Source organism: Pseudorasbora parva, chromosome 4, assembly GCF_024679245.1.
Source record: "Pseudorasbora parva isolate DD20220531a chromosome 4, ASM2467924v1, whole genome shotgun sequence".
Classification (NCBI taxonomy): domain Eukaryota; kingdom Metazoa; phylum Chordata; class Actinopteri; order Cypriniformes; family Gobionidae; genus Pseudorasbora; species Pseudorasbora parva.
The window spans coordinates 49,891,086-49,918,631 of NC_090175.1; the positions used below are offsets into that span (position 1 = coordinate 49,891,086).

A 27,546-nucleotide genomic window follows, 5' to 3' on the forward strand; every position below is an offset into this window, starting at 1 on the left:
TGCTACCTCCCATTAAAACAGTAGGTAGCACAATTCAACAGCAAAAAAATGTTACCTATCGGATTGTGCGACCAGCATAATATTCATGTGATTTGAGGTTTTATTAATATCCATACCTACCTCTACCATAAAACTACCCTTAAAGGTGCACTATGTAGTATTTTTGCAGTAAAATATCCAAAAAGCATTAGGCCAGTGTTATATATTTTGTTCAGTTGAGTACTTACAATATCCCAATATTCCCAGCTATTTGTAAATTGTGAGAAAATTGCTATTTTAACTAAGGACTGGGACGTTTCTGCATAGCGTTTGAGCGAATTGCCTGTCAATCGCATCATATCTGCGTTACCCTCGGTTTTATTCTGCAGAAGCGCTATTCTCTTAGCAGTATGAACATGTCACAGCAGCACTGAGCGAACGCACAGAGGAATGTCATAACGTAATTTTAAACACACTTAAATGTATCTAATATGATAAAAAGAGCTGCTTTACCTGACCAGAAAAAAACGTAAGTGCGAGCGCCCAGCGACTGTGTCCCGTCCCGTCGTAATAAAAGGCAGTAGGACACCGGAACCTGACTGTTATACTATTAAACTTCCAAGCTGCTGTTTGTGCTATAGACATAAATGATACCTCAAATTATAAAGCTTGCTGAATAAAGTGATCAGACGATTGTTTCCCTGAAAGATTATAAAGTTACATTGATGGAGCTGCCATCTTCTGTGTATTCTGTGTATTTAAATACATGAGTACTCAAGCCTAAAAGTAGTGGTATTTGTGTGGATGTGTGAGTGGCTGTTCATTCGCTCTATATCAGGGTTGCCAGGTCTGCACAACTAAACCGATCACGTCCAAAACTTGCACAATTGTGTTGCCGTGAGGAAAACCATGTCCTGGTTCACATTCTGAGGAAGGGTTCAACCTGCGGACTACAAAAACAACTGTGTAAAAGTATCCCAATTCCGCAAGAAAACCACAGACTTGGCAACACTGCTCTACATCCCACTGTCCTGCCCTTTATCACCAGTCAAGTGATTCTAATTAGAAGTGTCATCTTGAAGACAAGAAAGAGAGGGAGTGAAAAAGAAAGCAGATGAGAGTGGCTCATCTATCTGTCACTGTTCGGTCTGTTGTCATTACGTCCACCTGTACCATCGCTTCCATGCCACCCTTCACTTCCTTTCAACTCACATCAGTGGATTCAGACTTCTGCACTTTCGCACGAATGCAAACAGGCTTTCACACATTTATACATGCAGATCAGTGGCGGCTGCTTCTTCTCAAGAGTGAAGAAACAACATCACTTATCGATGTCAATGTGTGCTCAGATTTACTTTTTTCTGGTGTTTGTAATTTGCTATTTAAAAAGAAATCGAGAGAAGCTTTGCTTCTGGTGAAGATTAATATGACTGATTAAATTTAGGGCTGCATGATAATCAAAAGAAAAACACATTTGGAAAATGGCTTAGTGCACTTAATAAATGACAAAAGTTTTTTAAAAAAATATAAATTAGATGAATTATATAAATATATGGGCGGCATATTTCAGAGTAAAGTGCGGCACTGTTACGTGAGAAGAAGTTCATGATCCAGGGTTTTTCATGCCTCAGACCAGCTCATCTTTGCATCTGCTCTGAGTTTTTGTTGATTAAAATGCATTTGGGAACACAACATGTGCCAACAATCTTCCCACACTTAAGAAGCACTTATAAACCAGCTGATGTCAACAAAAGAGAAGCTTTAAAGGGATATTTCACCCAAAATTTTTAATAAGACCATGATTTACTCACCCTCAAGTATTCCTAGGTGTATATGACATTCTTCTTTCAACTTCTTTCAACTTCAAAGCTTTATAATGGCAGCGAATGCTTATGTCATTTTTGAAATCCATAAAAGTGCATCTATCCATCATATATCTGCTCCACACAGCGAAGTGGCACGTTTTTGTGAGAAAAATATCCATATTTAAAACTTTATAGGCTACAATAACTAGCTTTCGGTGGTCAGCATGCGCGAATCGACTTGCGCTTAAAGAGTAACCCCCTATGTTTTATTTTGCTCTATCCTGTGCACTTCTGCGTTATTCAAGTATGCATCTCTGGTCAAGGGTTACTCTTTTAGTGCAAGGCGACTTGTGTACTGCTGACCAATTTTTCTTGAAAACCCATTTTTACAGTGAAATATTACTGTATGATAATAGTAATATAATTATTATTCTGTTTAATATTTATTATTATTATTTAGTAGTCATATCGATATATAATCACACATAACTTTTATCATAAACTTCCATTGAAGTCTGAGACCCAAAATAGTGTGTTTTAGAGCCTTTTGCTGGATTAACATCAATATTCGCATCACTTACAATCAGTAATACATGTACAGTATGTGCCATAGACTCCCAGTGGGACTCTGTGGGCTGTGTCCATGAAATCCATACATTTTTTATAGTGTTCTATGTTCACTTTAATATTGCATTGGTGTAGAGTATCTGAAAATCATAATTAAAAGTTATCAAATCCAATGCCATCTGAGTAAAAGTCTTAGGCTTGGTTTCACAGCCAGGGCTTAGATTAAGCCAGGATTAGGGAATAGTTAAATTAGGGCATTTAAGTGACTTTTATAAACATTACTGCTCTGCATCGTGAGACAAAACAATGAAACATTGTAACATATTTTAAGATATGTCAGTGCAAGTTGCTTTCAATTGAAACAGCTCAAACATGCATTTTAGTCTGGGACTAGTTTAAGCCTTGCCTGTGAAACCAGGGGATAGAGTATCATGCATTTTACAAATTTAATAAAATGAGTGATGTTAAGCAAAACGAAATTGTCAAAGCCTAATCACTGGCTGCAGCCACCTCCTCATCTCATATATGAAGCACCTGCGATTCAGCAACTACACTATATTGCCAAACGTTTTGGTATGCCTGCCTTTACATGCACATTAACTTTAATGACATCCCATTCTTAATCTGTAGGGTTTCATTTGGGGTTGGCCCATCCTTTGCAGCTATAACAGCTTCAGCTCTTCTGGGAAGGTTTCCTCAAAGTTCACTAGTGTGTTTATGGGAATTTTTAACCATTTTTCTGGAAACGCATTCGTGAAGTCAGACACTGATGTTGGATGAGATGGCCTGGCTCACAGTCTCTGCTTTAATTCATCCCAAAAGTGTTCTATTGGGTTGAGGTCAGGACTCTATGCAAGCCAGTCAAGTTGCTCGCTTATCCATGTCTTTATGGACCTTGCTTTGTGCACTGGTGTGCAGTCATGTTTGAACAGGAAGAGGCCATCCCCAAAATGTTCTGAAATTGTCCAAATGTCTTGGTATGTTGAAGCATTAAGAGTTACTTTCACTGGAACTAAGGGGCCAAGCCCAACCCCTGAAAAACAACCCCCACCATAATCCCTCTTCCACCAAACTTTACACTTGGTACAATGAGGTCAGGCAAGTACTGTTCTCCTGGCAACCGCCAAACCCAGACTCGTCCATCGGATTTCCAGACAGAGAAGCGTGATTGGTCACTCCAGAGAACACGTCTCCACTGTTCTAGAGTCCAGTGGTGGTGTGCTTTACACCACTGCATCCAACATGTTGTATTGCACTTGGTGATGTAAGGCTTGGATGCAGATGTTCGGCCATGGAAACCCATGAAGCTATCTAAGCTATACAAAGTTTGGAGATCTGTAGCGATTAACTCTACAGAAAGTTGCCGACTTCTGCACATTGTCCACCTCAGCATGCACTGATGATTTTATGTGGCCTACCACTTCATGGCTGAGTTGCTGTTCACAATTGATTCCACTTTAAAATAGCGTTAAAATATCACTAATAGTTGACCGTAGAATTTTTTGTAGTGAGGAAATTTCCTGGTACCACGCTGGAATTCACTGAGGTGACCCATTCTTTTACAAATGTTTGTAGAAGTGTCTGCATGCCTAGGTACTTGATTTTATATACTTGTGGTCATGAAAGTGATTGGAACACTTGAATTCAATTATTTGGAGGGCTGTCCCAATACTTTTGGTAATATAGTCTATTTAAAAAATGGTGTCGAGTAGACAGTAAAAGTTGACTATTTCTACCAGAAAGACTCAGAAGGAAGGCAAACATTTACATAATATTTATTCCATAAAGGATTAACAGATGGTAGCAAGCTAGAATGATTTATCTCTAGTTATTATTATAGAAATGTTATTTGGCGTAGGCCCTGCTCAGTCCAGATCCTGGGGGAAGCAGATTCAGGCAGATCCTGTCAGAAGATGAAGGGGCAGAGCCTACCCCAGACAGACGGACAGGGACCAACCTGGTAGTGGTGGAAAGGATGGAGAGGAACGTCAGCATCATTAACTGTGAATGCAAAAGAGAAAGTTCAGTACTGATATATGGCAAGAGTCAAGTAGTGATTGGGCAGACATAATAGTCTTCCTGGTTGAACTTATTCTAAACCTATTACATCTTTGATACTTAAAGTAGCCAAGAAGATACTTTAAACTGCAGTACTTTTTTTGTTGAAAAATTATCCAAAATCATTTTTTTGTAAAGTACATAACCAGCCACTGTTAAAAACTCAAGTTTTTAATCTCCTTACCTTAGCCAGATTCATAACGGTAAACTTGTAATAATGTGTTATAATTTGAGAAGTAGTGGTAACCTTCCATAGGAAATTTGTGCATGCTGCTGTTCGTCTTTCTTCATTACGTCACGTCTGTAAAAAAAGAGAGGCTAGTAGGTTATATCTAAGGATGCTGCAGGTGGCGGATCATTTATAGCCTTTTCTCACAGCAGCTGGAATTATTACATCATTTTGATGGTGAATTATAATTCAGAAAGTCACCTGTAGTCAAAAGCGAAAATTTTAGACTGTACAATTGAAATCTACACTTCTACGGGTTACGCTAATACACATGAAATACACATAGTCACGCAATGCGGATGTTGTTAACATTAACAATTTAAGAACAAAGTATAACAATAATTTGCACGGTTTGATGTGACAGGAGCAAAGCAATCGTTAGATTTAATCACCGTTGGTAGAGTAATTTATTGTAATGCCTTTTTTTCTTAGTTGATCTGAACAAAAGTGGCAGACATGTTGCTTCTTCAGATTAAATTTTCTGGTGAAAATTCTTGTTGCGGTCATGTAATCCAAGATGTAGTATCTGTGATTCCGAACCACGTAAAGATGATTATTCCGCGAATCAAACAGAGATGGCGACAAAGAGGCAAAAGTGTCGGACTGCAGCTTTAAGCACAGTAACTAATTACATTTACTCAAATACTTTACACCACTGCAATAATGAAATACACCATTCAAATGTGACATATACTGATTGACATATTCCAGCAAATCCTCCGTTTCTCCCTTCTCATGCATGAATGTAGTCTGCATGCATGACACATAGATCAGCTATAAATTTGGTGTTTTTGAGGAATGCATTGCAAGTATATGTTTTGTGAAAATATGCATGAGTATAGTTTTTTTTGTTTTGCTTTTTTAGTTTTCTAAACGTAAATGTACATGCGTTAATTTTCACCTTGCATGTTAACTTACAAGGTTAAGTTAAGCTTAGTTATAGAGTTAGATATTTTTGCTTGAACATGTTTTGTTTTGTGTTTCCTTTCCTGTTTTTTTGTTGTTGTTGTTCTTGTTGTTCTTTGTGTTTTTTTGGTGTCGCCTGTTGTTCTGTTGTACCCAGGTCCCTCGACCCAACAGTATCTTAAGATACAGATCCGTCCGCCAGCAATTGGTTCAGTTGTCATGGTGAACGGTGACTGCTCCCACATTTTTTCTCTGCCCCTCACTCCTCCACCCCCTCCTACCCAGCCCCTTACCCATCAGCCCCTCTTCACCTCATTTGGCTATAATATGCCTACCTGCAGCACAATTGGGTATGAACCAGCCTCCTCCTGCTCAGAGGAGCCACAAAAAGAGACAGGTATAAACACACATACACCGTCAGAAAAAATACACATTTACCCATCATAAGTGTATCATATCATATATACCAGAATTTTTTATTTTATTTTTTACTTCATGACCATATTAAGATGCCGTAAACGTGATGTGAATCTGGATGTCTTTGAGAAAGTTGGATGTGTAACACCAAAAAGTGACAGTATCAGAGATATTTGTGTAAAAAACATATTTCACCCCACGAAAAGGGGGAAAATGTATGTTTTTCATAAAGAAAAATTAAATAATCTTTTTACAGCTGACATGTTGTCCGTTTAATATATTTTCCCCCAATTTTCTTTACAATATTCTCTTTTTATATAGTGCAAAAATGCTCAAAATTAGTTTGAAAAATAAAATAATTTTTATTTCTATTCACTACCATTCAAAGTTTTAATTTTTTTTAAAGAAATTAATATATTTATCAGCATTAATTTCATTAATTTCAGATTCTGTTTAATAAAGAATCCTGAAAAAGATATCACAGTTTACACACACACAAAAAAAAAAAATTCAACATTAATTATAAAAACAGCACCAAAGCACGCATATCACTTGTAAAAAAAAAAAAAAATGCTAAAGATTGGGTGTTTGACAAAGAAAATAATAATAATAAAAAAGTCCATTAGTAAATTATTTTGCATTTTTTGGAGCCTTGGTTTATTTTTTTTCTGTATACATTTTGCAGATTAGAGACTCCAGCGAGTCAATGTATAGAAAAATAATGTAGGAACCAGCCCCTTAGCTTAAATATGCTACTAAGGCTTTCTGGAGTTTTTTTTTTTTTTTTTTTTTGTGAGAACATTTTATTAAGCAATGTTTCTTCAGCACCTACCGAGTATATAACTGATGAAGGATCATGTATAATCAGTAGTGTATTAGCATTTTTATGAATATTTAAATAAAATTGTACTGCAGCTTTTTTCTGTAATACAATTTCACAACTAACTAAGGTTTTATAATTCATTCAAGATTCATTCAATATTCAAGGGGTCTGAATATTTTTGGGTACTATATTTGCAAACAAAACATACATTTTCATCAGAAAGGATCCCATATTACTGTTGGATATGCTACAGTCCATTGAACTGCCCCAAATGATCCCTCTGCTATCTGCTCCCTCTGTGTGTTTCTGTTTTTACCAATTAGGAGTTTGCAAAGCAATGTATTTCATTCTTACCTCACAATGCTTGTGTGTCTGTGTAATATCTTTCAGGCTCGAGGGGATCCGTTTCTAGCCCTCATGGTTCTCCAACCCTCAGCGGCCAGCAGAGCGGCGCAAATGAGGAGATTTGGGTACTGAGAAAACCTTTAGCTGGTAAATACACAGTTTTTCAATGGACAATTCATGTGACGTGAGTAGCGCCCTAGCGCCTCTCTTATGGTCACCCAGAATGCATTTATTTGATCAAAAATACAGTGATAAAGGAGTTTTCACAATAATTATACTGTGAAATATTAATACAGTTTAAAGTAATTGATGTATTTTAGTATATTTTAAATGTAATTTATTCCTGTGATGCAAAGCTGAATTTTCATCATCATTACTCCAGTCTTCAGTGTCACATGCTTGGTGTTCAAGAAATATTCTTATTATTACCAATGTTGAAAAATAGTTGTGCTGCGTAATATTTTGTGAAAACTTTTTTTTTAGGATTGTTTAATCAATTGTTTAATCATTTAGTCCTTGTTACATAGTCCTTGTTGAATAAAAGTATTCTTTATAGTGATTGTCAGAACAGTCAAATAGGATGTTTTAATGTATTTATTCCAGCAGTCGCAACAGGAATGACATCAGTGAATGTTATATGTGGCTCTCATGCATGTTGGGACCCTAAAATACCCCATAATATGCTTGAATGTTTTGAAATGAATGCAAACTACAAATAAGATCTGATACAACAGAAGATCCAACAACTTTACCTTATGCATTATTCATATCAATTCAAAGAAGTTTGTTTATGTTATTTGTCAACAACCTAAACACAGATACATTTTATTTCGATAGTCCACTTTTGAGATTCTACTAACTATAAGTAACTTTGCAACTACATGTCAACTGACCTTCATTGGAGCATTAGAAGACTGTTAGGTTAAGGTTAGTAGATTAAGTTGACATGTACTTGCAGAGCTACTTATAGTCAGAAGAAAGTCTGTTTGAGGACCATCAAAATAAAGTGTAACAGATATTAAAGGGATAGTTCATCCAAAAATTTAAATGACCCTCATCCTAGATGTACATGGCATTCTTTGTTCAGACGAATACAATCAGATTTCTATTAAAATATGTCCTGACTAATCCAAGCATTATAATGGCAGTGAAAGGCAGCCCAAAATATGAAGACCAAAAAAGTGCATCCGCCCTTTATAAAAGTACTCCACACGTCTCCGGTGGGTTAATAAAGGCCTTCTGAAGTGAAGTGATGGCTATGTGTCAGAAAAATATAGATATTTAAACGTTTATCAAGTAAAATATCCAGGCTCCGGCAGTTATGTTTTTTTTTTCCCGTGAAGGTGGTACATACTCAGTGGTTTTTATTTCTGGTTTCTTGCATGATAACTCGTACCTGCCAGCAGGGGGCAGTGTTGGCAGTATGGGCAGCACAGGCAGTCTGACCAGTGGACGTTCATCTACTAGCGGACAAAGCAGTAATGCCAATGCTCACCTCACCAACTCACCAGTGCCCGTGCCGACCACCCCCACACACTCACCTGGAGTTAACACACATGGCCTCAATGTGCCGGGACTGCATGCTCAGGCCGAGGGCGTGAAGGTGCGCCGCACACAGAGACCATATAGATGCACATTAGGACAGATGTGTAAATTCTCTCTTTGTCTGTCTTTCTCTCTATTTCTCACATTACTGATCATGTATGTGTGCATTTGTGTGTGTGTTTTAGCTGTTGGCCACGGTGCTGTCCCAGTCAGCCAAAGCAAAAGAACATCTTATGGACCAATCACAGTCTTTAGATCCTAATTCAGGTACTACGATATGTATACCAACATTCTCCGAACTAACTTCCCTTTTTTTTTTTTTTTCTATACATAATTACTGATGTCCAAGTGAATTTTAGGGTATGTATGAAGTCAGTAATGCAGCAAAACAATCAACATTTTTTGAAGTGTGCGTTTGTGCTTTGTTTATTTATAATAAATTCCCTTGGTTTGATATTTTGCTATAAATAGTGTGTGCAAAATTATTTTGGGCCATTAATTTATATGCATTTAAAGCCCTATTTGCATTCAAATATTAGACTGGTCTTAGAAAACAGGTTTGTCTCATATGTCTCTTTTGTACACATCTCATATGTCTATTGTTATATGCCTCGAGATGTTTTTATAAGCCCATATGTGTATTCAAAGCCCTGGTAAGTAAAAATATGAAGTGTTATTTGTTTTACATTTTATTTACTTTTTTGCCGTAGTGTCATCTCAGCGCACTCAGACTGCATCTGCTGCCCCACGGCAGCAAAAGAAGAAACCTTTTGTGGATCCATTGCTGCAGAGGAAAGATGAAGTTTCAGCTGAAACTAAGGCAAGTGTGTGTGTGGTGGCCCAGATTTGTTTATGCGAATCATAATGTGTCTATATTTGTCTCTTATATGGTCAGATACTTTCTGGGTTGGTGTTTCAATGAGAATTACTATTTTAAATATAAAAGTAAAGCTTGATTAATAACTTAACTGAGTTTAAAAGTCTGGGTTTGGTAAGATGTTTTTTTTTTTTTAAATAAATTTTTTCCTCATAATATTCCTCATAATACATTTTTATGCTCACCAGGTCTCAATTTATTTTAGTTAGAAAATACAGCAATATTGTGAAAGATTATTACAATTTAAAATGGTTTTCTAATTGGATATATTGTTATATGTAATTTAATCCTGTGGAATTAGAAAGTGAGGCAAATCCATAGCCAGAGACTTTTACCTCCGTTGGCGAAAAAAATAGCCAATCACCACGGAGTATTTCACTTTCAGCAGGTGAGTGTGCTAAGAAAAAAATACACGGCAGAGGAAGCTTACGTGACGTAAATTACGGGATATTCGTTTTTTAATTGCTATCACTGATAATGTACAAAGTACCTTAATATTATAAAGAGTGGAGATATTGAATATTGATGACCAACAAATTTACCAAGCTACCATTCGAACAGCAGCTACGTGTTAAAAATGAAGAAATTCCATGTCTAGTTGGATATACTGTAGACTACAGCAATCAGCTTCACTAATCGGCTGAATGTGCTGTTTTAACACAGACTTTTAAATGGACTGATTTTTGCTGCATGAGATAGGCTAGATGAGCAAAATTATATTTATATTGTTTTGCTGTATGCTGTTTCTTTATATAGTTAAGCAAACAAACATTAAAAATGCTTGTGCCTCCTCTATTTTAAAACCCTCCAGCTGCCACTGCATTATAAATTTTTTTACTGTCACTTGTGCATGACATCCCAGGGTGTAAGGATTAGTATATTCATATATTAGGGTTTACATGAACGTTTTTCAAAAAATATGTCCAAAAACATGCTCCAAAACGTCTCAGGTTACGTATGTAACCCTAGTTCCCTGAGGGAACGAGACGCTGCGTCGAAACGCTGTGAGAACGCCTCTGCGTTAATGCGTCGTGAAGCGCCTGTAGAACCATTCCATCGGAAAAAAGATCGATCGTCGGCGTGATGACGTCATCGACCGGAAGCTATAAAACGTCCGTGAAAACAAACAGGAACTAGCTTCTGATAAAGCCTGAAGTAAGTGATCACGGACACGCCGGGAGTATGGCAGAGCGACGCAGCGTCTCGTTCCCTCAGGGAACTAGGGTTACATACGTAACCTGAGACGTTCCCTTTCGGGGAACTCGAGCTGCGTCGAAACGCTGTGAGAACGCTTATACCCACATCGCCATAGGACCAAGTGTCTCGTATGTGTGAAACCGAAGCGCACACGGTTACGAGAGAACCTGTGCCCCTACTGTAGATGCCAGGTCTAGCTCGTAGAACCTGACGAAGGTAGAAGGAGACGACCATCCGGCCGCGTTACATATATCATGGAGGGAAGCCCCCGACAAAAGTGCTTTAGAAGCAGCCATACCCCTGGTAGAATGTGCCCGGACAGCCAAAGGAGATGGCTGCCCGGCAGCTTCATAAGCAAGTGAAATGGCCTCGGCCACCCACTTGCTCATCCTCTGCTTGGATACAGGAGCCCCCTTCTTAGGGGGTCCGAAGCAAACAAACAATTGTTCCGTTTTTCTCCACAGGGCAGCTCTGTGGACATAAGTATCCAGTGCCCTCACCGGACACAGCAGATTTAATCTTTCCTGGTCTGACGTCAAGAATGGAGGAGGACAGAAGGCTTGTAGAGTGATGGGGCCCCGTGGGCTCGTAGGAACCTTGGGGACATAACCCGGCCTGGGATGCAGAAATGCTTTCACCATCCCAGGCGCGAACTCTAGACATGAGGGCCCTACTGACAGGGACTGAATATCTCCTATCCTTTTAAGGGATGAAATGGCCAAAAGGAAGATAGTTTTCAGGGTGAGGAACTTATCCGAAACCTCCTCCAAAGGTTCGAACGGAGGTCCGGACAAGCCCCTCAAAACAATGGCCAAGTCCCATGCCGGGACCCTCGAGTGCATAACTGGCCTCAACCTTAATGTGCCACGAAGGAAGCGTGTAATTAGAGGGTGTCTTCCCAAAGACACTCCACTGCAAGGGACGTGGACAGCGCCCAAGGCCGCCACGTACACCTTAAGTGTGGAGGGGGTCAACCCTGCAGAGAACCTTTCCTGCAGGAACTCCAGCACTGTACCAACCGGGCAGTTAACTGGATCCCACTGGCGTTCTCTGCACCAAGCTGAGAAAAGTCTCCATTTCAAAGCGTACAGCTTCCTCGTGGACGGAGCTCTGGAGTGTAGGATGGTCTCTACGACCTCGGCCGAGAGACCCTCCTCTATGAGCCTAGCCCCCTCAGAGGCCAGGCCCACAGTTTCCACATCTCCGGGCGTGGGTGCAGGAATCTCCCGCCCGCCTGAGAGAGTAGATCCCTCCTGGTCGGAATCTCCATCGGAGAGCCTTCCAGGAGAGATATCAGGTCCGAAAACCACACTCGGGTCGGCCAGTTCGGGGCCACTAGGAGTACCTGGGCCCCGTCCCGGCGTACCCTCTCCAGAACTCCTGGAAGCAGAACAATCGGGGGGAAGGCGTACAGAGGCAGCCTCGGCCACTCCTGTACCATGGCATCCAGCCCCAGCGGAGCCGGATGGGTCAGAGAAAACCACCGCGGGCAGTGAGAGTTCTCCGCCGAAGCGAACAGGTCTATCTCTGCTTTCCCATAAACCTTCCATAGGAGCTCCACCACCTCTGGGTGGAGTCTCCATTCCCCGGGCCTCGGCCCCTGTCTCGACAGGTTGTCTGCTTCCTGGTTTAGGGCCCCCGGGATATATACTGCCTTGATTGACAGCAATTTCCCTTGGGCCCACAGGAGGATCCGATGTGCCAATTTGTCCAACGGACGAGACCTCAGACCCCCCTGGTGATTTATATAGGCCACCACGGACGTGTTGTCTGTTCTGACTAGTACGTGGTGGCCCCTGAGGTCGGGCAGGAACTGTTTCAATGCAAGAAACACTGCGAGCATCTCTAGCCGATTTATGTGCCAGTGCCGCTGATGTTCCTGCCATAGACCCTGGGATGAGCGACCACTCATGGTCGCCCCCCAGCCCGTGAGGGAGGCGTCTGTCGTTAGCGTTACGCGACGAACATGAGCCCCCAACACGGGACCCTGAGATAAAAACCCCGGGTTTTTCCACATGACCAGAGCACGTAGGCATCGCCGCGTGACTTTGATCGTGCGGAGCGGATTTCCCCTCGGGGAGAACCCTTGTGTTTTGAGCCACCACTGCAGTGGCCTCATGTACAGTAGGCCAAGAGGTATCACGTTGGACGCTGCTGCCATGAGACCTAACAGTTTCTGGAACTGTTTCACAGTGACGGCTCGGCCTAGCTTCTGTTCTTTGGCGGCTGCCAGGATCGACGCTATGCGTGTTGGCGATAATTGCGCCCGCATAATTATCGAGTCCCAGTTCACACCTAGAAAAGTGGTTCTCTGAGCCGGAGAAAGCACACTCTTCTTGGCGTTCAGCCTCAACCCCAGCTTCGACATATGGGCGAGAACAGCATCTCGATGCTGAACCGCCATCTGCTCTGTATTCGCTAGAATCAGCCAGTCGTCGATGTAGTTCAGTATGCGGATGCCCTGAAGACGCAGCGGCGCCAGAGCTGCATCCACACACTTGGTGAACGTGCGGGGTGACAGTGCTAGACCGAAGGGAAGTACACGATATTGGTATGCCTCTCCCCCGAAGGCAAACCTCAGGAACTTCCTGTGATGTGGACGGATGGAGACATGAAAATACGCATCTTTGAGGTCTATGGTGACAAACCAATCCTCCGATCTGACCTGCGCTACAATCTGTCTGAGTGTAAGCATCTTGAATTTGAGCTTGGCCACCGAGCGATTCAATAGCCGCAGATCTAATATCGGGCGTAAGCCCCCATCCTTCTTCGGCACGATGAAGTAACGGCTGTAAAAGCCAGACTCCCTGCTGGGAGGGGAAACCCTCTCTATAGCCCCTTTTTGCAGGAGTGTCTCTACTTCCTGTGCCATTACCAGAGCCTGCTCCGGGCCCACCACTGTAGGTAGGACACCGCAGAAAGGAGGTGGCCGACTTCTGAATTGAATGGCATACCCCTTTTCTACTATCTGCAGGACCCACTGAGATATATTTGATAGACGTTTCCATTCGTCTAGAAAATCTACTAAGGGAACCAGCCTCTCGAGGCTGGCCTCTGGTGTATTTTGAGCAACAAGCACAGTGCCCTGAAGCGGCGGACCGGCAGGGAACAACTGACTTGACTGCTCGGGGACCCCCCGAAGGGGGTGCGGACCACCCTCGGGTGGCCCGCGGAGACCGACTGCGCCCCGGCATTGCGGCAGGGTTGGCAGCGCGGCCCCCCGAGGGTGCCGTAGGGAAACGGGTACCGTAGGCAGGGGTAAGCACCGTTTCCCCACGGGGGGAACCACCCTCAGCGTCCTGACGCTTCTGGCGTCAGGAACGCTTCGACGAAGCCTTCTTGGCGATCAGGACTGTCCGCAGATCAGCCCTGCCCCTCGAAGGCTTCGTCTGAGAGCGCCGCCCCTGGTCCCCGCGCTGAGGGGGAGCCCGAGCGGCGACGCTCTGCTTTTGTTGTGCCCTGTGAGCTGAGCTCGTACTCGGCTTGGGCTGCCTGATGTCAGCGGCAGCCCCAGGGACCTGGACTCGGAGAGGGAGAAACTGCTTCAGCGCCGCAGCTTGTTTCTTTGACTCCTGGAACCTCTCGGTGACAGTGTGTACTGCGTCACCGAAGAGGCCACCAGGAGACAGCGGCGCGTCGAGCAGAAAGCTCTTCTCCCTCTCTTTGATTTCGGTGGGGTTGAGCCATAAATGTCTCTCCGTAGCCACCAAAGCTGCCATCGAGCGGCCAACACATCTGGCCGTCTCTTTGGTGGCCCGGAGAGTTATATCAGCTGCTGTTCTGAGCTCATTTATGACATCACCCCCCACTTCATCGCGTCCATCTAGGTCCCTAAGCAGGTCAGCCTGATACGCCTGCATAATTGCCATGGTGTGAAGGCATGCAGCAGCCTGACCTGCCGCCGAGTACGCTTTGCCCACCAGCGCCGACGTTGTTTTTAATGGTCTGGTGGGCAAAGTCGGGGCCTTTAGGGACGATGCCGAGGAAGGCGAGAGATGGCTCGCAAGCGTCTCTTCTACCTTTGGCATCGCCCCATAACCGTAGTGTTTCAGCCCAATGATGTTACTATAGACCGTAGTCTGAGGGCTGAACACACGGTAAGATGCCGGTCTCCTCCATGATGTTGCCACCTCGGTGTGCAAATCATGGAAGAATGGCAGGCCCCGCCGCTGAGGTTCTGAAGCGCGAGCGGGCAGGAATCTTTCGTCTAATTTACTAGAACGTCTTTTTCCTGCCTCAGATCTTTCTACGGGCCAGTCGATGTTTAATCTGGCCACGGCTCGCGTTAGAACCTCAACGAGCTCATCACTCGCAGGGGACTGAAGTGGCGAATCTTCAGTCGCGATGCTCTCAACGTCCACCTCCTCGGAGCTGGATAGTTGGAGCACCGGCGGCTCTCTCGGGGGGGAAGAAACCGCAATGCGTGCTTCCAAGCCCCGAGAAGAACCGCTGGATGGAGCGGGTGAGGGCAGAGATAAGGCAGCGCCCGTCTCAAACCCCTCCGCAACATCCAATTGTGAACCCCACGACTGCAGCCTCCGCTCTGCCTCGGCAGCAGCGGGACCAGAGCCGCGGGGAACACGAGCCGAGGCACCCTCCTCGAAGAGTGCCCGGCGGGAGCGCAGCGTTCTCAGTGGCATACGCTCACAGTGCTCGCAAGCAGCCCCCTCGAGGGCTGCCTGGGCATGCTGCGCTCCCAAGCAGGCAACACAAAGAGAGTGTGTATCCCCACTCGTGATGTAGCGTGGGCAGGGATGAACACACCTCTTAAAGTTACTGCTTTCGCTCGCCATTTCTCTATCTATTTTATTTTCTCTTTTTTGTGAAATATATATGGAATATTTAACAAAGGGTGGAAAAACTCTTTCAATAGACAGACAAAAACACCAAATAGACAGACAGGTTCACACAGATCGCTTACTGAAGGCACAGAAGCTAGTTCCTGTTTGTTTTCACGGACGTTTTATAGCTTCCGGTCGATGACGTCATCACGCCGACGATCGATCTTTTTTCCGATGGAATGGTTCTACAGGCGCTTCACGACGCATTAACGCAGAGGCGTTCTCACAGCGTTTCGACGCAGCTCGAGTTCCCCGAAAGGGAACCACAGTATTACTATTGTATGTTTTGGTTAGTGATTTGGTTGCAAGAATATCATTTGCTGCCACACAGTGGTTATAGTGTGTATTACCTGACACACTTTCATATCAAGACTTGGATCATGACTTTTTCAAAGCAATACCTGAATTATTGATGCGTTTCTGTCTTTCCCTGCCATGTGTGTGTGTGTGTGTGTGTGTGTGTGTGTGTGTGTGTGTGTGTGTGTGTGTGTGTGTGTGTGTGTGTGTGTGTGTGTGTGTGTGTGTGTGTGTTGTAGAGCTCAGAGGCTGTTGTTGAATGGCTCACTAGTGCACAGCTGCAGTTCTACACAGCAAACTTTCTAACAGCTGGTTATGACCTGCAGACCATCAGCAGAATGACACCAGAGGTAATACTATATATATATATATATATATATATATATATATATATATATATATATATATATATATATATATATATATATATATATATATATATATATATATATGAATCAAAGTAATAAAGTGATCAATTTTTATTCTTTTAAAGATGGGATAATTGTTTCATTCTATATTTATATATTAATTTCTTTATTTTTATGCTATATTGTACCACCATAAACAGCTGCCATCTTTCAAAATACAGTGGCCTCAAAAGGTATTTTAATGCCTAAAATACACCAATCGCGTATATTGTCATTGTGTTGGTCCTCTTTTGCTGTAAAAACAGGCCTGATCCATCGAGACATGGACTCCACTAGTCCCCTGAAGGTGTGCTGTGGTGTCTGGCACCAATATGTTAGCAGCAGTTCCTTTAACTTCTGTAAGTTGCGAGGTAGGGCCTCCATGGATTGGACATGTTTGTTCAACATATTCTACAGATCCAAGTCAACACCTCAAACTCATTGTTGTGCTCCTCAAACCATTCCAGAACCATTTTTGCTTTGTGGCAGGGCACATTATCCTGCTGAATACCGTTTTCATGAAAGGGTATAAATGGTCTGCAACAATGCTTAAGTACATGGTAAGTGCCGGCTTGCCTTCTTCCCATCCCAGCAAACATTTGGATGTTTAATGACTGTCAAAAATATGTTCCTCCGACACGTCCAGTCATGGTTGAAAAAGAGTTCCAAAATGAAAGTTGAACGGATGTATCTGAATGCATTTTTGGGAAATGTTTTGTGTTACATATTTTTACAGATTCATGCCATCCTACCACAACAGGTTTTTTTGGCCAGGGACACGACATTGCCGTCGGACTAATGTTTGCTGGGATAGTGCATTACAGTGCCATGTGTTAGCGCCCGGCCATCCACGTGAAGTAAATCAGACCAGGCCACCTTCTTCCATTACTCTGTGGTCCAGTTCTGATGCTCATGTGCCTACTGATGGAGCTTTTGGCGGTGGACAGGGGTCAGCATGGGCACCCTGCCTGGTCTGCAGCTATTCAGCCCCATACAAAACAAACTGTGTATTCTGACACCTTTCTAACAGAACCAGCATTAACTTCTTGAGCAATATGAGCTACAGTAACTCGTCTGTTTAATTGGACTACAGCGGCCAGCCTTCGATCCCCAATTGCATCAATGAGCCTTATCTGCCCATGACCCTGTCGCCCGTTCACCACTGTTCCTTCCTTGGACAACTTTTGATACTAACCACTGCAGACCGAGAACACCACACAAGAGCTGCAGTTTTGGAGATGCTCTGACCCAGTCGTCTAGCCATCACAATTTTTCTCTTGTCAAACTCGCTCAAATCCTTACACTTGCCCGTTTTTCCTGTTTCTAAAATATCAACTTTGAGGACAAATGTTCACTTGCTGCCTAATGTATCCCACCCAATAACAGGTGCCATGATTAAGAGATAATCAGTGTTATTCACTTCACCTGTCAGCGATTATAATTTTATACCTGATTGATGAATGGCATTACTGTATATTTTGGAGAGTGACTTGAAGTGTTCAAAATGTTTTTTGAGACCACTGTACATTATTGTTATAATCAGAAAAGGCAAGTTAATAACACATTTTTGCAAATAGTTCTTCATTTTAAGCTATTATATTATGTGTGTGTGTGTGTGTGTGTGTGTGTGTGTGTGTGTGTGTGTGTGTGTGTGTGTGTGTGTGTGTGTGTGTACCCCACAGGACCTCACTGCTATTGGAGTGACAAAACCAGGGCACAGAAAGAAAATGCTTTCAGAGATCAGCAAAATGAACATCCCAGACTGGATACCTCAAGAAAAACCTGTAAGAGAAATAAAGTTGGGTTCAGAAAGTCTTGAAATCAGAATATAATTGAAACAATTATTAAAAATAAAAAATAAAATAAAAACAAATATTTATTATGGTGAAAAACAGTGTAATGTAAATTAATAAGAAATATCTGATACTGTACTATTTCTGTTTCACATCAAATAAGCAAATTTGTAAAGTTAAAGCGTAGAACATAATTATAAGGTTTTATGTTTGATGCAAATGTTGATAAAAAAGAAGAACTAATCAATCAAATAAATGAAAAACTAAAATTTGAAAGTCAAAATGACTATTATCCTGTTTTCACTAGGTTTTAGTCTGTTTTGGATCCCACTGTATGTATTTATACATATGTACGATTACAACTTTTGAACTTAATATTCATATTGGTTAATAATTATCTTTTTGACCTTATAGTCCAGTCTGGCTGAGTGGCTGTCTGCAATTGGTCTGAATCAATACTACCAGACTCTGGTTCAGAATGGCTATGACAACATGGACTTCATTAGTGATATTACTCTGGAGGACCTAAAGGAGATTGGCATCACTAAACTAGGTATGCATACTACACATATGTACATTACACATAAACATATTTTTTTCATGATATCCCTGCTGAAAAGATTGGCATAGTTGGTCACCAGTATAGTGTGTTTTCGGTGGTGGTCTCTAGTGGGGATACATGTGCTGGTGTGCCCAACCTTGCATCTTAACTAACTTAAACAGCAAGACTTACTTGATCAAGCAGCTTCACCAACTACATTTAGCTACTGAACACCTAAGGAAGAAGAGGACATTTGAATGTGTGTTTAACGAGTGCACAGAAATGAAATGGAAGTTAGATATTAGATATCTTATACAAGCTTTAGTCATACAAAATCAATATCCCTTTTTGATCTATGTGGTGGTATGAGTAATTTCAAGATGGAACTGACACAACCCTTCCATTAGCACTTTACTTAGAGGTACACTATGTAGTATTTTTGCAGTAAAATATCCAAAAACCACTAGGCCGGTGTTATATATTTTGTGCAGTTGAGTACTTACAATATACCAAATGTGTCCAACTATTTGTAAATTGTGAGAAAATTGCTATTTTAACTAAGGACCGGGGCGTTTCAGCATAGCGTTTTGAGGAAGTCGCCTGTCAGTTGCGTCATATCTGCGTTACCCTCGGTTTCGGGTTTTTGGCAGGAGCACTTTACTCTTAGCAGTGTGAACAAGTGAACGCATGGAGTAACACATAACATCATTTTCAACACTTCAATGTATCTAATATGATAAACAGAGCTGCATAACATCATAATCATGACCGGAAAGCGAAAGTGCGGGCGCCCGGCGACTGTGTCTCGTCCTGTCATAATAAAAGCCCCGGTGTTCGCGAGATGGGTATTTGTGTAACAATCACTCCAGCAGCTGTGCTCAGCTCCACAACACTCGGTCCTGCTCTGCTACACACTACAGTAACGTTAATAACCGCATCCATGAACATGATTTCTGCCCGAGTCCTATTTTCCACCGGCTGTGAGGTGAAGACCACATGTCCCTAGATTCTGCGCTCAAAATTGCGTCATCAAACTACGCCTTTGTTTTGAATAGGCGACCTCTAGCGGATGGACAATGTGTAGTTTAGCTGCTAGAGGTTGCTTATTCAAAACAAAGGGGTAGCTTGATGACACCTTGATTTTGAGCTTTTATTATGCCGCAGACGACTGTTTCGCCTTGGATATGTGGGGTAATGTGACAGAGCTGATTTATTATATAAGATACATTTGAAAGTTATGTTATAATAATACTCTGTGCGTTTGTGCGACAGCTACTTAGAGACACTGCAGTAAGCTAGATCGATAATTAGACATGGTAAAAGATGGTACTTACAGTAAATCATGGAAACGAGATTTAAACAATAAGACCAACTGTGTTGAATTATGACAATAATTAGTTTTCTTTCGATTAATGTATCTAAACAGTTGCTCACCTGTCTAATAAAACCATAGACTGTTAAAAAAATATGGACGTAGTGTCTATGACGTCACCTATAGGATTCTAAAGAGCATTTCTGAAGTATAAAGTAGGGTTGAGCTGGCTGTTGCCATCTTGGCAGCACGTCATCGCGCGTCACTCCCGAATAACTGGCAACGGACAAAGAGGCGGGACGTAGCTGGAGCTGAGATGATGTGATGACTAACAGACAGAGGGCAAACTAACTATCCACCTGTCACTTAAAGTGACCACGCCCTTAATTATGAGGCTTTATATAATGTAAACAAATGAGTTATAAAAACATTCACCCCCTCAATGTTGTCATGAAGGTCAAAATTAGGCCTAGTCCACACGTACACGGGTATTTTTATTACCGGAGTTTTTCCTCCTCCGTTTTAAAAAACAATCGCGTCCACACAAGCACGGTTTTAAAAAAAAAATCTGTCCACATGAGAACGCAAAACTACGCTATGATTGGCTGCCTGATTTTCACATGGGTCCCATTCACTGCACCGATGCACATTGCACTGAGCGATGCTATGGGCTCAAGTGAAACCCTTCTACAAGTTCCTTTACTTTGGACTCAGTGACAGGTAACTGTATACAGGTGCAGGGCCGAAGTGGACTGTAAGCTTCACACACTTGCTTTACTATTTTGTATTAATTGCATTCTGGCGCCTTTGTTCAATACAATGAAATAACTGAACATGTATCTGTAGGATATACATGTGATAAGCGCTGTTAGTGGAGTCCACCGCATAGACTCGACTCACGTAAATCAAAAGGAGATGTGGAAAATCTGATGTCAAACAAAGGAGAGAACGGCGTGCACTTCAATTTAAAAAACCGAAATCTCCGGTTTCACCATCTCCACGACAACGCTGTAACCGGAGTTTCTAAAAATCTTCACCCTGGCCGGAGTTTTCAAAAAAGTCCGGTTTTAGTAACCGGATACAGCGTTTGCGTGTGGACGAACAGCCAAACCGCGTAGAAAAAGCTGCGGTTTTGAAAATACCCGTGTTCGTGTGGACAGGGCCTTAGATATATAGACCAAAACCACAATTTGTAGCAGACTGTAAACATGTTTTTTTCTGCTGTCAAGTTGGCCATTTTAACATGGGGCTCAATGAGATTCTTCTCCCTTCTGGAGCTTATCCCTAGCGGCCAGTTGATGAATTGCAGTTTAAGTCACTTCCGTATTGGCTTCAAGATATTCAATAATAACTGTCCACTCTTTTCTTTCCCACCAAGGGCACCAGAAGAAGTTGATGTTAGCCGTCAAACGATTGAGTGAATCTCCAGAAGCAGACATTCCCACCAAGGAGAGCCAGATAGAAGAAAGCACAGACTCCAAACAATCATTAGAAACCAGCACAGAACCAGATGTGAACTCTGCCCCTTCTGTTCGAATACGCAAAAGAACAGACGGCCGTGGCTCTCCACGGCACAGCACCCATGGGCGAGGCATACAAAGATCTAATGCCCCTCCTCCTTTGAGAAAACCTGGTTCAATTGAGAGTCCCACCTCAACACCCCCACACACTCCTACTAAAGTCAGAACCTCATCTTCTGCTTCAAATTCTCCTTCCCACATATCTTCCTCCCCACTAAAAACACAGAGCAGGACCAGAGGGCCTTGTGACTCTCCCCGTTCACATGCTCACGCTCGTACCGTTCCAGTACTTTGCCTACCACCTGAAGGAGAATCCGAAGAGGGCAATGGTCAGACTCCATCCCAGCCAAGACGTGGACAGTATATCGTTACTGATGCTGAGCATGACTTACCCATGCCAGACTCCTCTGTGAAATACGCAACACTAGGTGGACATAGGGTCAGTCCCAGCAGTTCAGCGAAAGCCTCTTGTGAAACCCTTGACATCAACAGTGTCAATCGCAGTCAGTCATTTGCTACAGCTCGGCCTCGCAGACGGACTCGTCCTCCAACTCCACCAAAGCGCTCGTGCTCTTCCATTTCCACTGGAAACCTGGCTGATGAGGCTGCGGCTGATGATGTAAGGTCTGGCGAAAATAGGGCTAACAGTTTGCTACTCAATGTGACATACAGGGAGCGCAGACGTAGCGATTGTGGAATTGCCTCTGAAAAAACTTCATCTGGGGGCAGTGTTAGAGACATTGCTGCCATGCTTGAAATGTCCAATCTTGGAAGCAGTGGTAAAGGAAGTGGTTATTTTCAGGTAATAAACAGTTACTCCCAAAATAAAACAAACATTCTGTGGTCAACTTTAAGATTCAGAGTAATTATTACTATTTTTTAAATATTTCAATCTACCTGACATCAGAATTGTCCCTTTTTACTTTCTTAAAATGTTCCTGATCTCATTTTTATGAGGCTGAGTTTTGATGTTTTACCTGTTCTCTAGGCAAGCCAAAACCTCCTGCGGCAGAACCGTGAAGTTCTGAATTCCGATGCAGATAGTCGACGGCGCACAATTAGTGAATTTTATGACTCTCAAAAGCAGCCTGACAGTAATGTACAAGAGGCTGAATTGAGCCGAGCCATGCAGGACATCACACATCATGGACCAGCACCTTGCGAATCCCACCCAATTAAACAGGCTCCTGAACCACGTCCACGTTCCATGATCACTCATCTGGAAGGTGTTGTTTCTTCTCTGCCACAAGAGGAGTGGTCACGGATGGATGCCACAGCAACTTTGAGAAGACCACGGCCACCACATTACTCAGATGGTGAACATTTTAACCTTACAGAAACTAGTACAATAAAGCGAAGGCCCAAAGCATTGGCTCCACCACAGAGTAACGGCACTGATGGAGATGGGCCAGATAACTTCCGGAGAAGACCTGTATCAGAAGCTTGCATTGGAGATGGTGGTAGGGAGGAAGAACTGCAACATGACGGCTTTGGCTCTCTTCCCAGACAAATACTGAAGCCCCCAGTTTCACCTAAACCAGCAATGGCCCTTCGAAAACTCGATCCCCCAACTCCTTCAAGGAGGGTTCCATTACCTGGACCAGAAGGTCAGCATAGTCCAGGTAAGAATGTTTTAAACATGTTGCAAACTATCAAGCATAAACCAGCCAAGCAAGCCAACATAGAAATGTATGCATGCATGGGTATTTTTAGATAGCAAGTCTCTGCTTAGCTTGATGGAAAGAGAGACCTTCCTGATTTTATTAAGTTGTACATTACATGTTTTTTGTCTCTTTATAGTGGAGGTTAAGAAAATCCCTCCTCCAGTATCTCCCAAGCCAAGTCCGCCTCCTACACTGCCCAAGCCGGTAAAAATCAAGCCAATCCATACCACTGGAACTCCCGGCTCTCCTCAGGCAGATGTTCTCAGCCCATGCAGTGCCTCCTTCAGCCCCTTTTCAGTTGAACAATTGGAACAACCACAGACTTTGAGTCCGGTCACCCCAAAACCAATGGAGGGAAGCATGCTGTCTCCACATCCAGCAACTTCTCCAGCTCAGAGTCCACAGACACCCCAGACACCTCAAACCCCACAAACACCCTCTACACCAGGTTCAGGTTCAGCTCCAGTGAAGCCTCCTAGGTCTTCCATGGCCGGACTCTCTGTGGACATTCCAAGTCCTCTGGAAGTGGAGCTGCCTGGAGTGGATGTGCTAAAGAGGCTGAGAGAAGTAGAGAAACAGAGAGATGAAGATGAAGTGAGGAAACAAGAAAGAGTAGAGGAAGTTGGAATTGCTAGAATGGAAAGGGCAGGTCTGGTCCAGGTTGATCCAACATTTCAAGTTGAACAAGGCTTGATTTTAGGTTCATCAGCAGGGAGTCATTTCAAAGAGACAGGAGAGGGAGCAGAACCTGTGATAATGAGAAGAAAGAAGGTAGGTGTAGCCAGACAGACACAAGTAGAGGGTGAACCACAAGATGGAGATGTAAATACAGAGGTGGAAAGCCAAGGATTATTGATAGTTGCTGAAACAGGGGGTCCTGCTTCAGGGAACATGATGCAACTCAGACTGGAGGAGACCAGTGCATCCCTGGCTGCGGCTCTAGAAGTAGTGGAGGAGAAGATTAAGAAGGATGACAGGTATATAAGTAGATGTTTTTAGACACTAAAACAATTGTTCTTTCTCCTTGGCACTAAGAAGTATCTTCATTGCATGATGATGATGTTACTTGTTGTAACTCTACCATTCTTTTTCTTCTACTTTCTTTTCCTCTTCAGTACCAATGTGGACAACAAGAGCACAGTTAACATTCTCGATGACATTGGCAGCATGTTTGATGACCTTGCGGACCAGTTGGAGGCCATGCTAGATTAAAAGTGAAATAAGATTTCTTCACTTTACGTGAGATAAGATGTGAAACACTCAAGCGTTTTGAAATATTTCAGTGTGGACCACTGAAACCAACTTGGATGCCTCAGCAGGATTGGAGTCTTATAGGGCAAATTAAGCTCTTCCATTCTAACATGCGTAAAAGTCAATTGAGCATCTCTGTGAAAAGCCTAAGATGTAAATTTTGACTAACATCATTCTTAATCCCTCTTCATTCTCCACCAGCGTTTTGTCTCTAGTACTGCAAGTACCTATTCTGACCTGCAAATATGGCCTGCTGTCATGCTGCTTCCAGAGATAAGCACAATTAGGGACTATGTGACAAGCTTTCTAACTATCATTAAGCAGATAAATGCTAATATGTGTGAGCGTGTGTATATGTGTGTACAGTATGTGGGGTGAGAGTTGAATATTGATGAATATTTCTTTTAATGGCAGTGCTAAAAGCAGTAAAGGTACATCATATTCTCTTTGGTTATGTTAGGAAGCTGTATTGTTCTTTTCCAAATATCTGCTGAGAGGTTGTCCACAAGTAAAGAGGAGCTTCGAATTTCACTTTGTGGTCTTCAGCTGGATAAGTTACTGAAAAAAAACCTTGGTTTGGACTAAATAAATATGAAGAGCACAGCCCCATTTTTGACCCTGGAATTGATGAATCTGACTTTTTTTGGACTATTTCTGTAATCCCTTGAAGTATGATGAAGAAAAGCTTTGGACTTAAAGAGGTATATTGTAATCTTTATGTATGTTATTATTGTTGTTGCTGTTGTTATTGTTGTTGTTGTTGTCAATGTGTGTGAATGTTTGACTGTGTAGTGTAGTTTTTGCATTGACAAATCCCACCCTGCCCAAGGTGTAATACATAGATATAGAGAGAATTCAGAATAAGACGCTGGAAAAAGTAGTGTATATATATATATATATAAATATATAACATATAGGTTATAGTTATCATTGATAGTATAGAGTATGGAATGCATCAATATGGAATGCTACAGACACCTGCTCATTCCTAATGTGCTCTAATAAGTGTTCATGTGTGTGTGTGTGTTTGTTTGTGTGTTTGGAGAGGAGGTCTGTTTGAGAGTAAGAGAATTATGAAGTGTGTGTTTATAGTTCTAGGAAAGAGACAGTATGTTTGTCTTCTCTTACAAAAATGTACCATGTTTTTGGACATGGTTACCAAGGTATTTTTGAAGTATCTTGGATGACCATATATTGTATATTCTACAATACATGGATATGGTAATCATACAGTACCATGGTACAGCACCAAACACTGTTGTATTACCATCTGATACCACAGTACCACCACAGTACTTTTTTGTAAGGGCTGAGTGTGTTGTTCTCTTGGACAGTGCAATTATTCCTATTTTGTCATGCAAGCAAAAAAGACTTGCTGACAGAAGTTGCATATTACATACAAGTGGCTAAAATTAGATCATTTAATACTGTCATTGCGAGACGTATAAGACTACAGAGCAATATTTTTTATCCATGCACCATGTTATTAATTTAGCTTTATAAGTGATACTTTAAAACCAGCCATCTGGGATACAACAGAACTGAGCATTTTCCGACAATCATGACAATGTTGTCCTTGATTATGACCCTGCAATGTCAATGGAATAGATGTTGGAGTATAAAATCTTTTACAGTGTAAACTGTGTAATAATCAGTTGTTATTTTGTGTACACCTTCAGATGGCTAATGTGTTTGTCTGATCCTGGTGAAAAAATCATCAAAGACCTCTTCCATGTAAAAAGCATTGAGAATATGTGGAATTAATATAAATAAATTGTTATGAATATAACCATAGTGGCATCTGAGAGTTTTGTCAAGCATTTTATAATTGGCTATATATTATGGTATATCACATTATAGTTTGGTCTATTGAGGAATGCTGATACACATGTAATGCTTTTATTTAAAGTGGCTTAAAATGTGCATAATAATATGTAATTGTCTTCAACATAATATTCAAAAATACCTAAATTATTTTCACTTTTAGATATTTTACTCTTGCCTGAAACATTAGACTCTGTGGATCCATATACCACAAAAAGGTGTGATGTTTTATCAATGTAGAATTTTCTGGAGGGATTTTAAAAGAAATGGATTCATTCTTCCTTTAACCTCCTGTCAGGTACATTATGCCACTGTTATTTTTTGACTGCTGTACTTGTTAGACACTAACCAATACGCAAAGACAGGAGAAACAACAGCAGATAAATGTATAGCCTATTTCAAGCCATACCTAGGGTTAGGATCAAACAGAAATTAAATGTGTTTTTCAGAGAAAATGATTTTGACCTTCGCCCATATTATAGCAGTATGCCATTATGTCACATACCATTGAAAACACTGTAGGAAAACAAATTAAAATAGAGAGGGTCTAAGCTATCAACTTCGCTTGCAATGAAATAAAGGATGTGAAAAAAAACGGATCGAGAAAGGAGAGGAAGTGGTTGCTCAACTTAAAGATAAAATAATAGTGCTGACGAATTACACAAGAAAATAGAATCTGAAGTTATATGGGATAACAGAATCAATCAAATATCTGCCTGGCCATACTCTGTCTAGACCAGTGGTTCCCAAACCTGTCCTGGAGGAACCCCAGCACTGCACATTTTGTATGTCTCCCTAATCAGACACACCCACTTCAGGTCTTGCTATCTCTACTAATGAGCTGATGAGTTGGATCAGGTGTGTCTGATGAGGGAAACATGCAAAATGTGCAGTGCTGGGGGTCCTCCAGGACAGGTTTGGGAACCACTGGTCTAGACCATACATTGTAGGCTCCCAGAAAGTTGCAGATCAGTTTGTGTGTAAATGTATGTTTTTGACCAACATTTTCCACTTATGATGTCCTAGCGAGAAATTATTAATGTGACAGTTGAGCTATAGCCCTATACAAAAACCTATACTCTCTTTCTCACAAATCAACTAGCATACCTTGTGACGTTAGCCTGACGTGGTCATACTCAATTCTAGTCAGAATATGAGTCTGAAACTGCTCCATTGGGCTGTGATTATGGGGCGTGTTTCAACCGAACCAGGAAAGACATCAATTGAATAGACCTACAACCAATCAGAGCAAACAAGCTCTCCGTTTAGGATTCAAACAAATATAATCCAAGCCCCTTTGATGACGTGTATGATCACGTTACTGTTGATCATCTGTCCATCATCATCT

General features: G+C 42.0%; 1 protein-coding gene across 4 annotated transcripts in view; it reads left to right on the forward strand.

Annotated features, from left to right (window-relative positions):
• The window catches only part of si:dkeyp-9d4.3 (caskin-1), a 66,563-nt gene extending 40,407 nt beyond the window's left edge, over positions 1 to 26,156 (forward strand). Inside the window, exons 11-22 of one of the 4 annotated variants that reach the window (XM_067442148.1) lie at positions 5,702 to 5,941; positions 7,175 to 7,276; positions 8,533 to 8,732; positions 8,860 to 8,941; positions 9,385 to 9,494; positions 16,126 to 16,236; positions 17,976 to 18,077; positions 18,501 to 18,639; positions 21,318 to 22,261; positions 22,448 to 23,081; positions 23,260 to 24,100; positions 24,239 to 26,156. In XM_067442148.1, the coding sequence (XP_067298249.1) occupies positions 5,702 to 5,941; positions 7,175 to 7,276; positions 8,533 to 8,732; positions 8,860 to 8,941; positions 9,385 to 9,494; positions 16,126 to 16,236; positions 17,976 to 18,077; positions 18,501 to 18,639; positions 21,318 to 22,261; positions 22,448 to 23,081; positions 23,260 to 24,100; positions 24,239 to 24,335 (3,602 nt within the window). In that variant the 3' untranslated portion in view covers positions 24,336 to 26,156. The remainder of the gene's footprint in view (positions 1 to 5,701; positions 5,942 to 7,174; positions 7,277 to 8,532; positions 8,733 to 8,859; positions 8,942 to 9,384; positions 9,495 to 16,125; positions 16,237 to 17,975; positions 18,078 to 18,500; positions 18,640 to 21,317; positions 22,262 to 22,447; positions 23,082 to 23,259; positions 24,101 to 24,238) is intronic. The other 3 variants (XM_067442149.1, XM_067442151.1, XM_067442150.1) reach the window with 3 other exon arrangements.
• The last annotated feature ends 1,390 nt before the right edge of the window (positions 26,157 to 27,546 follow it).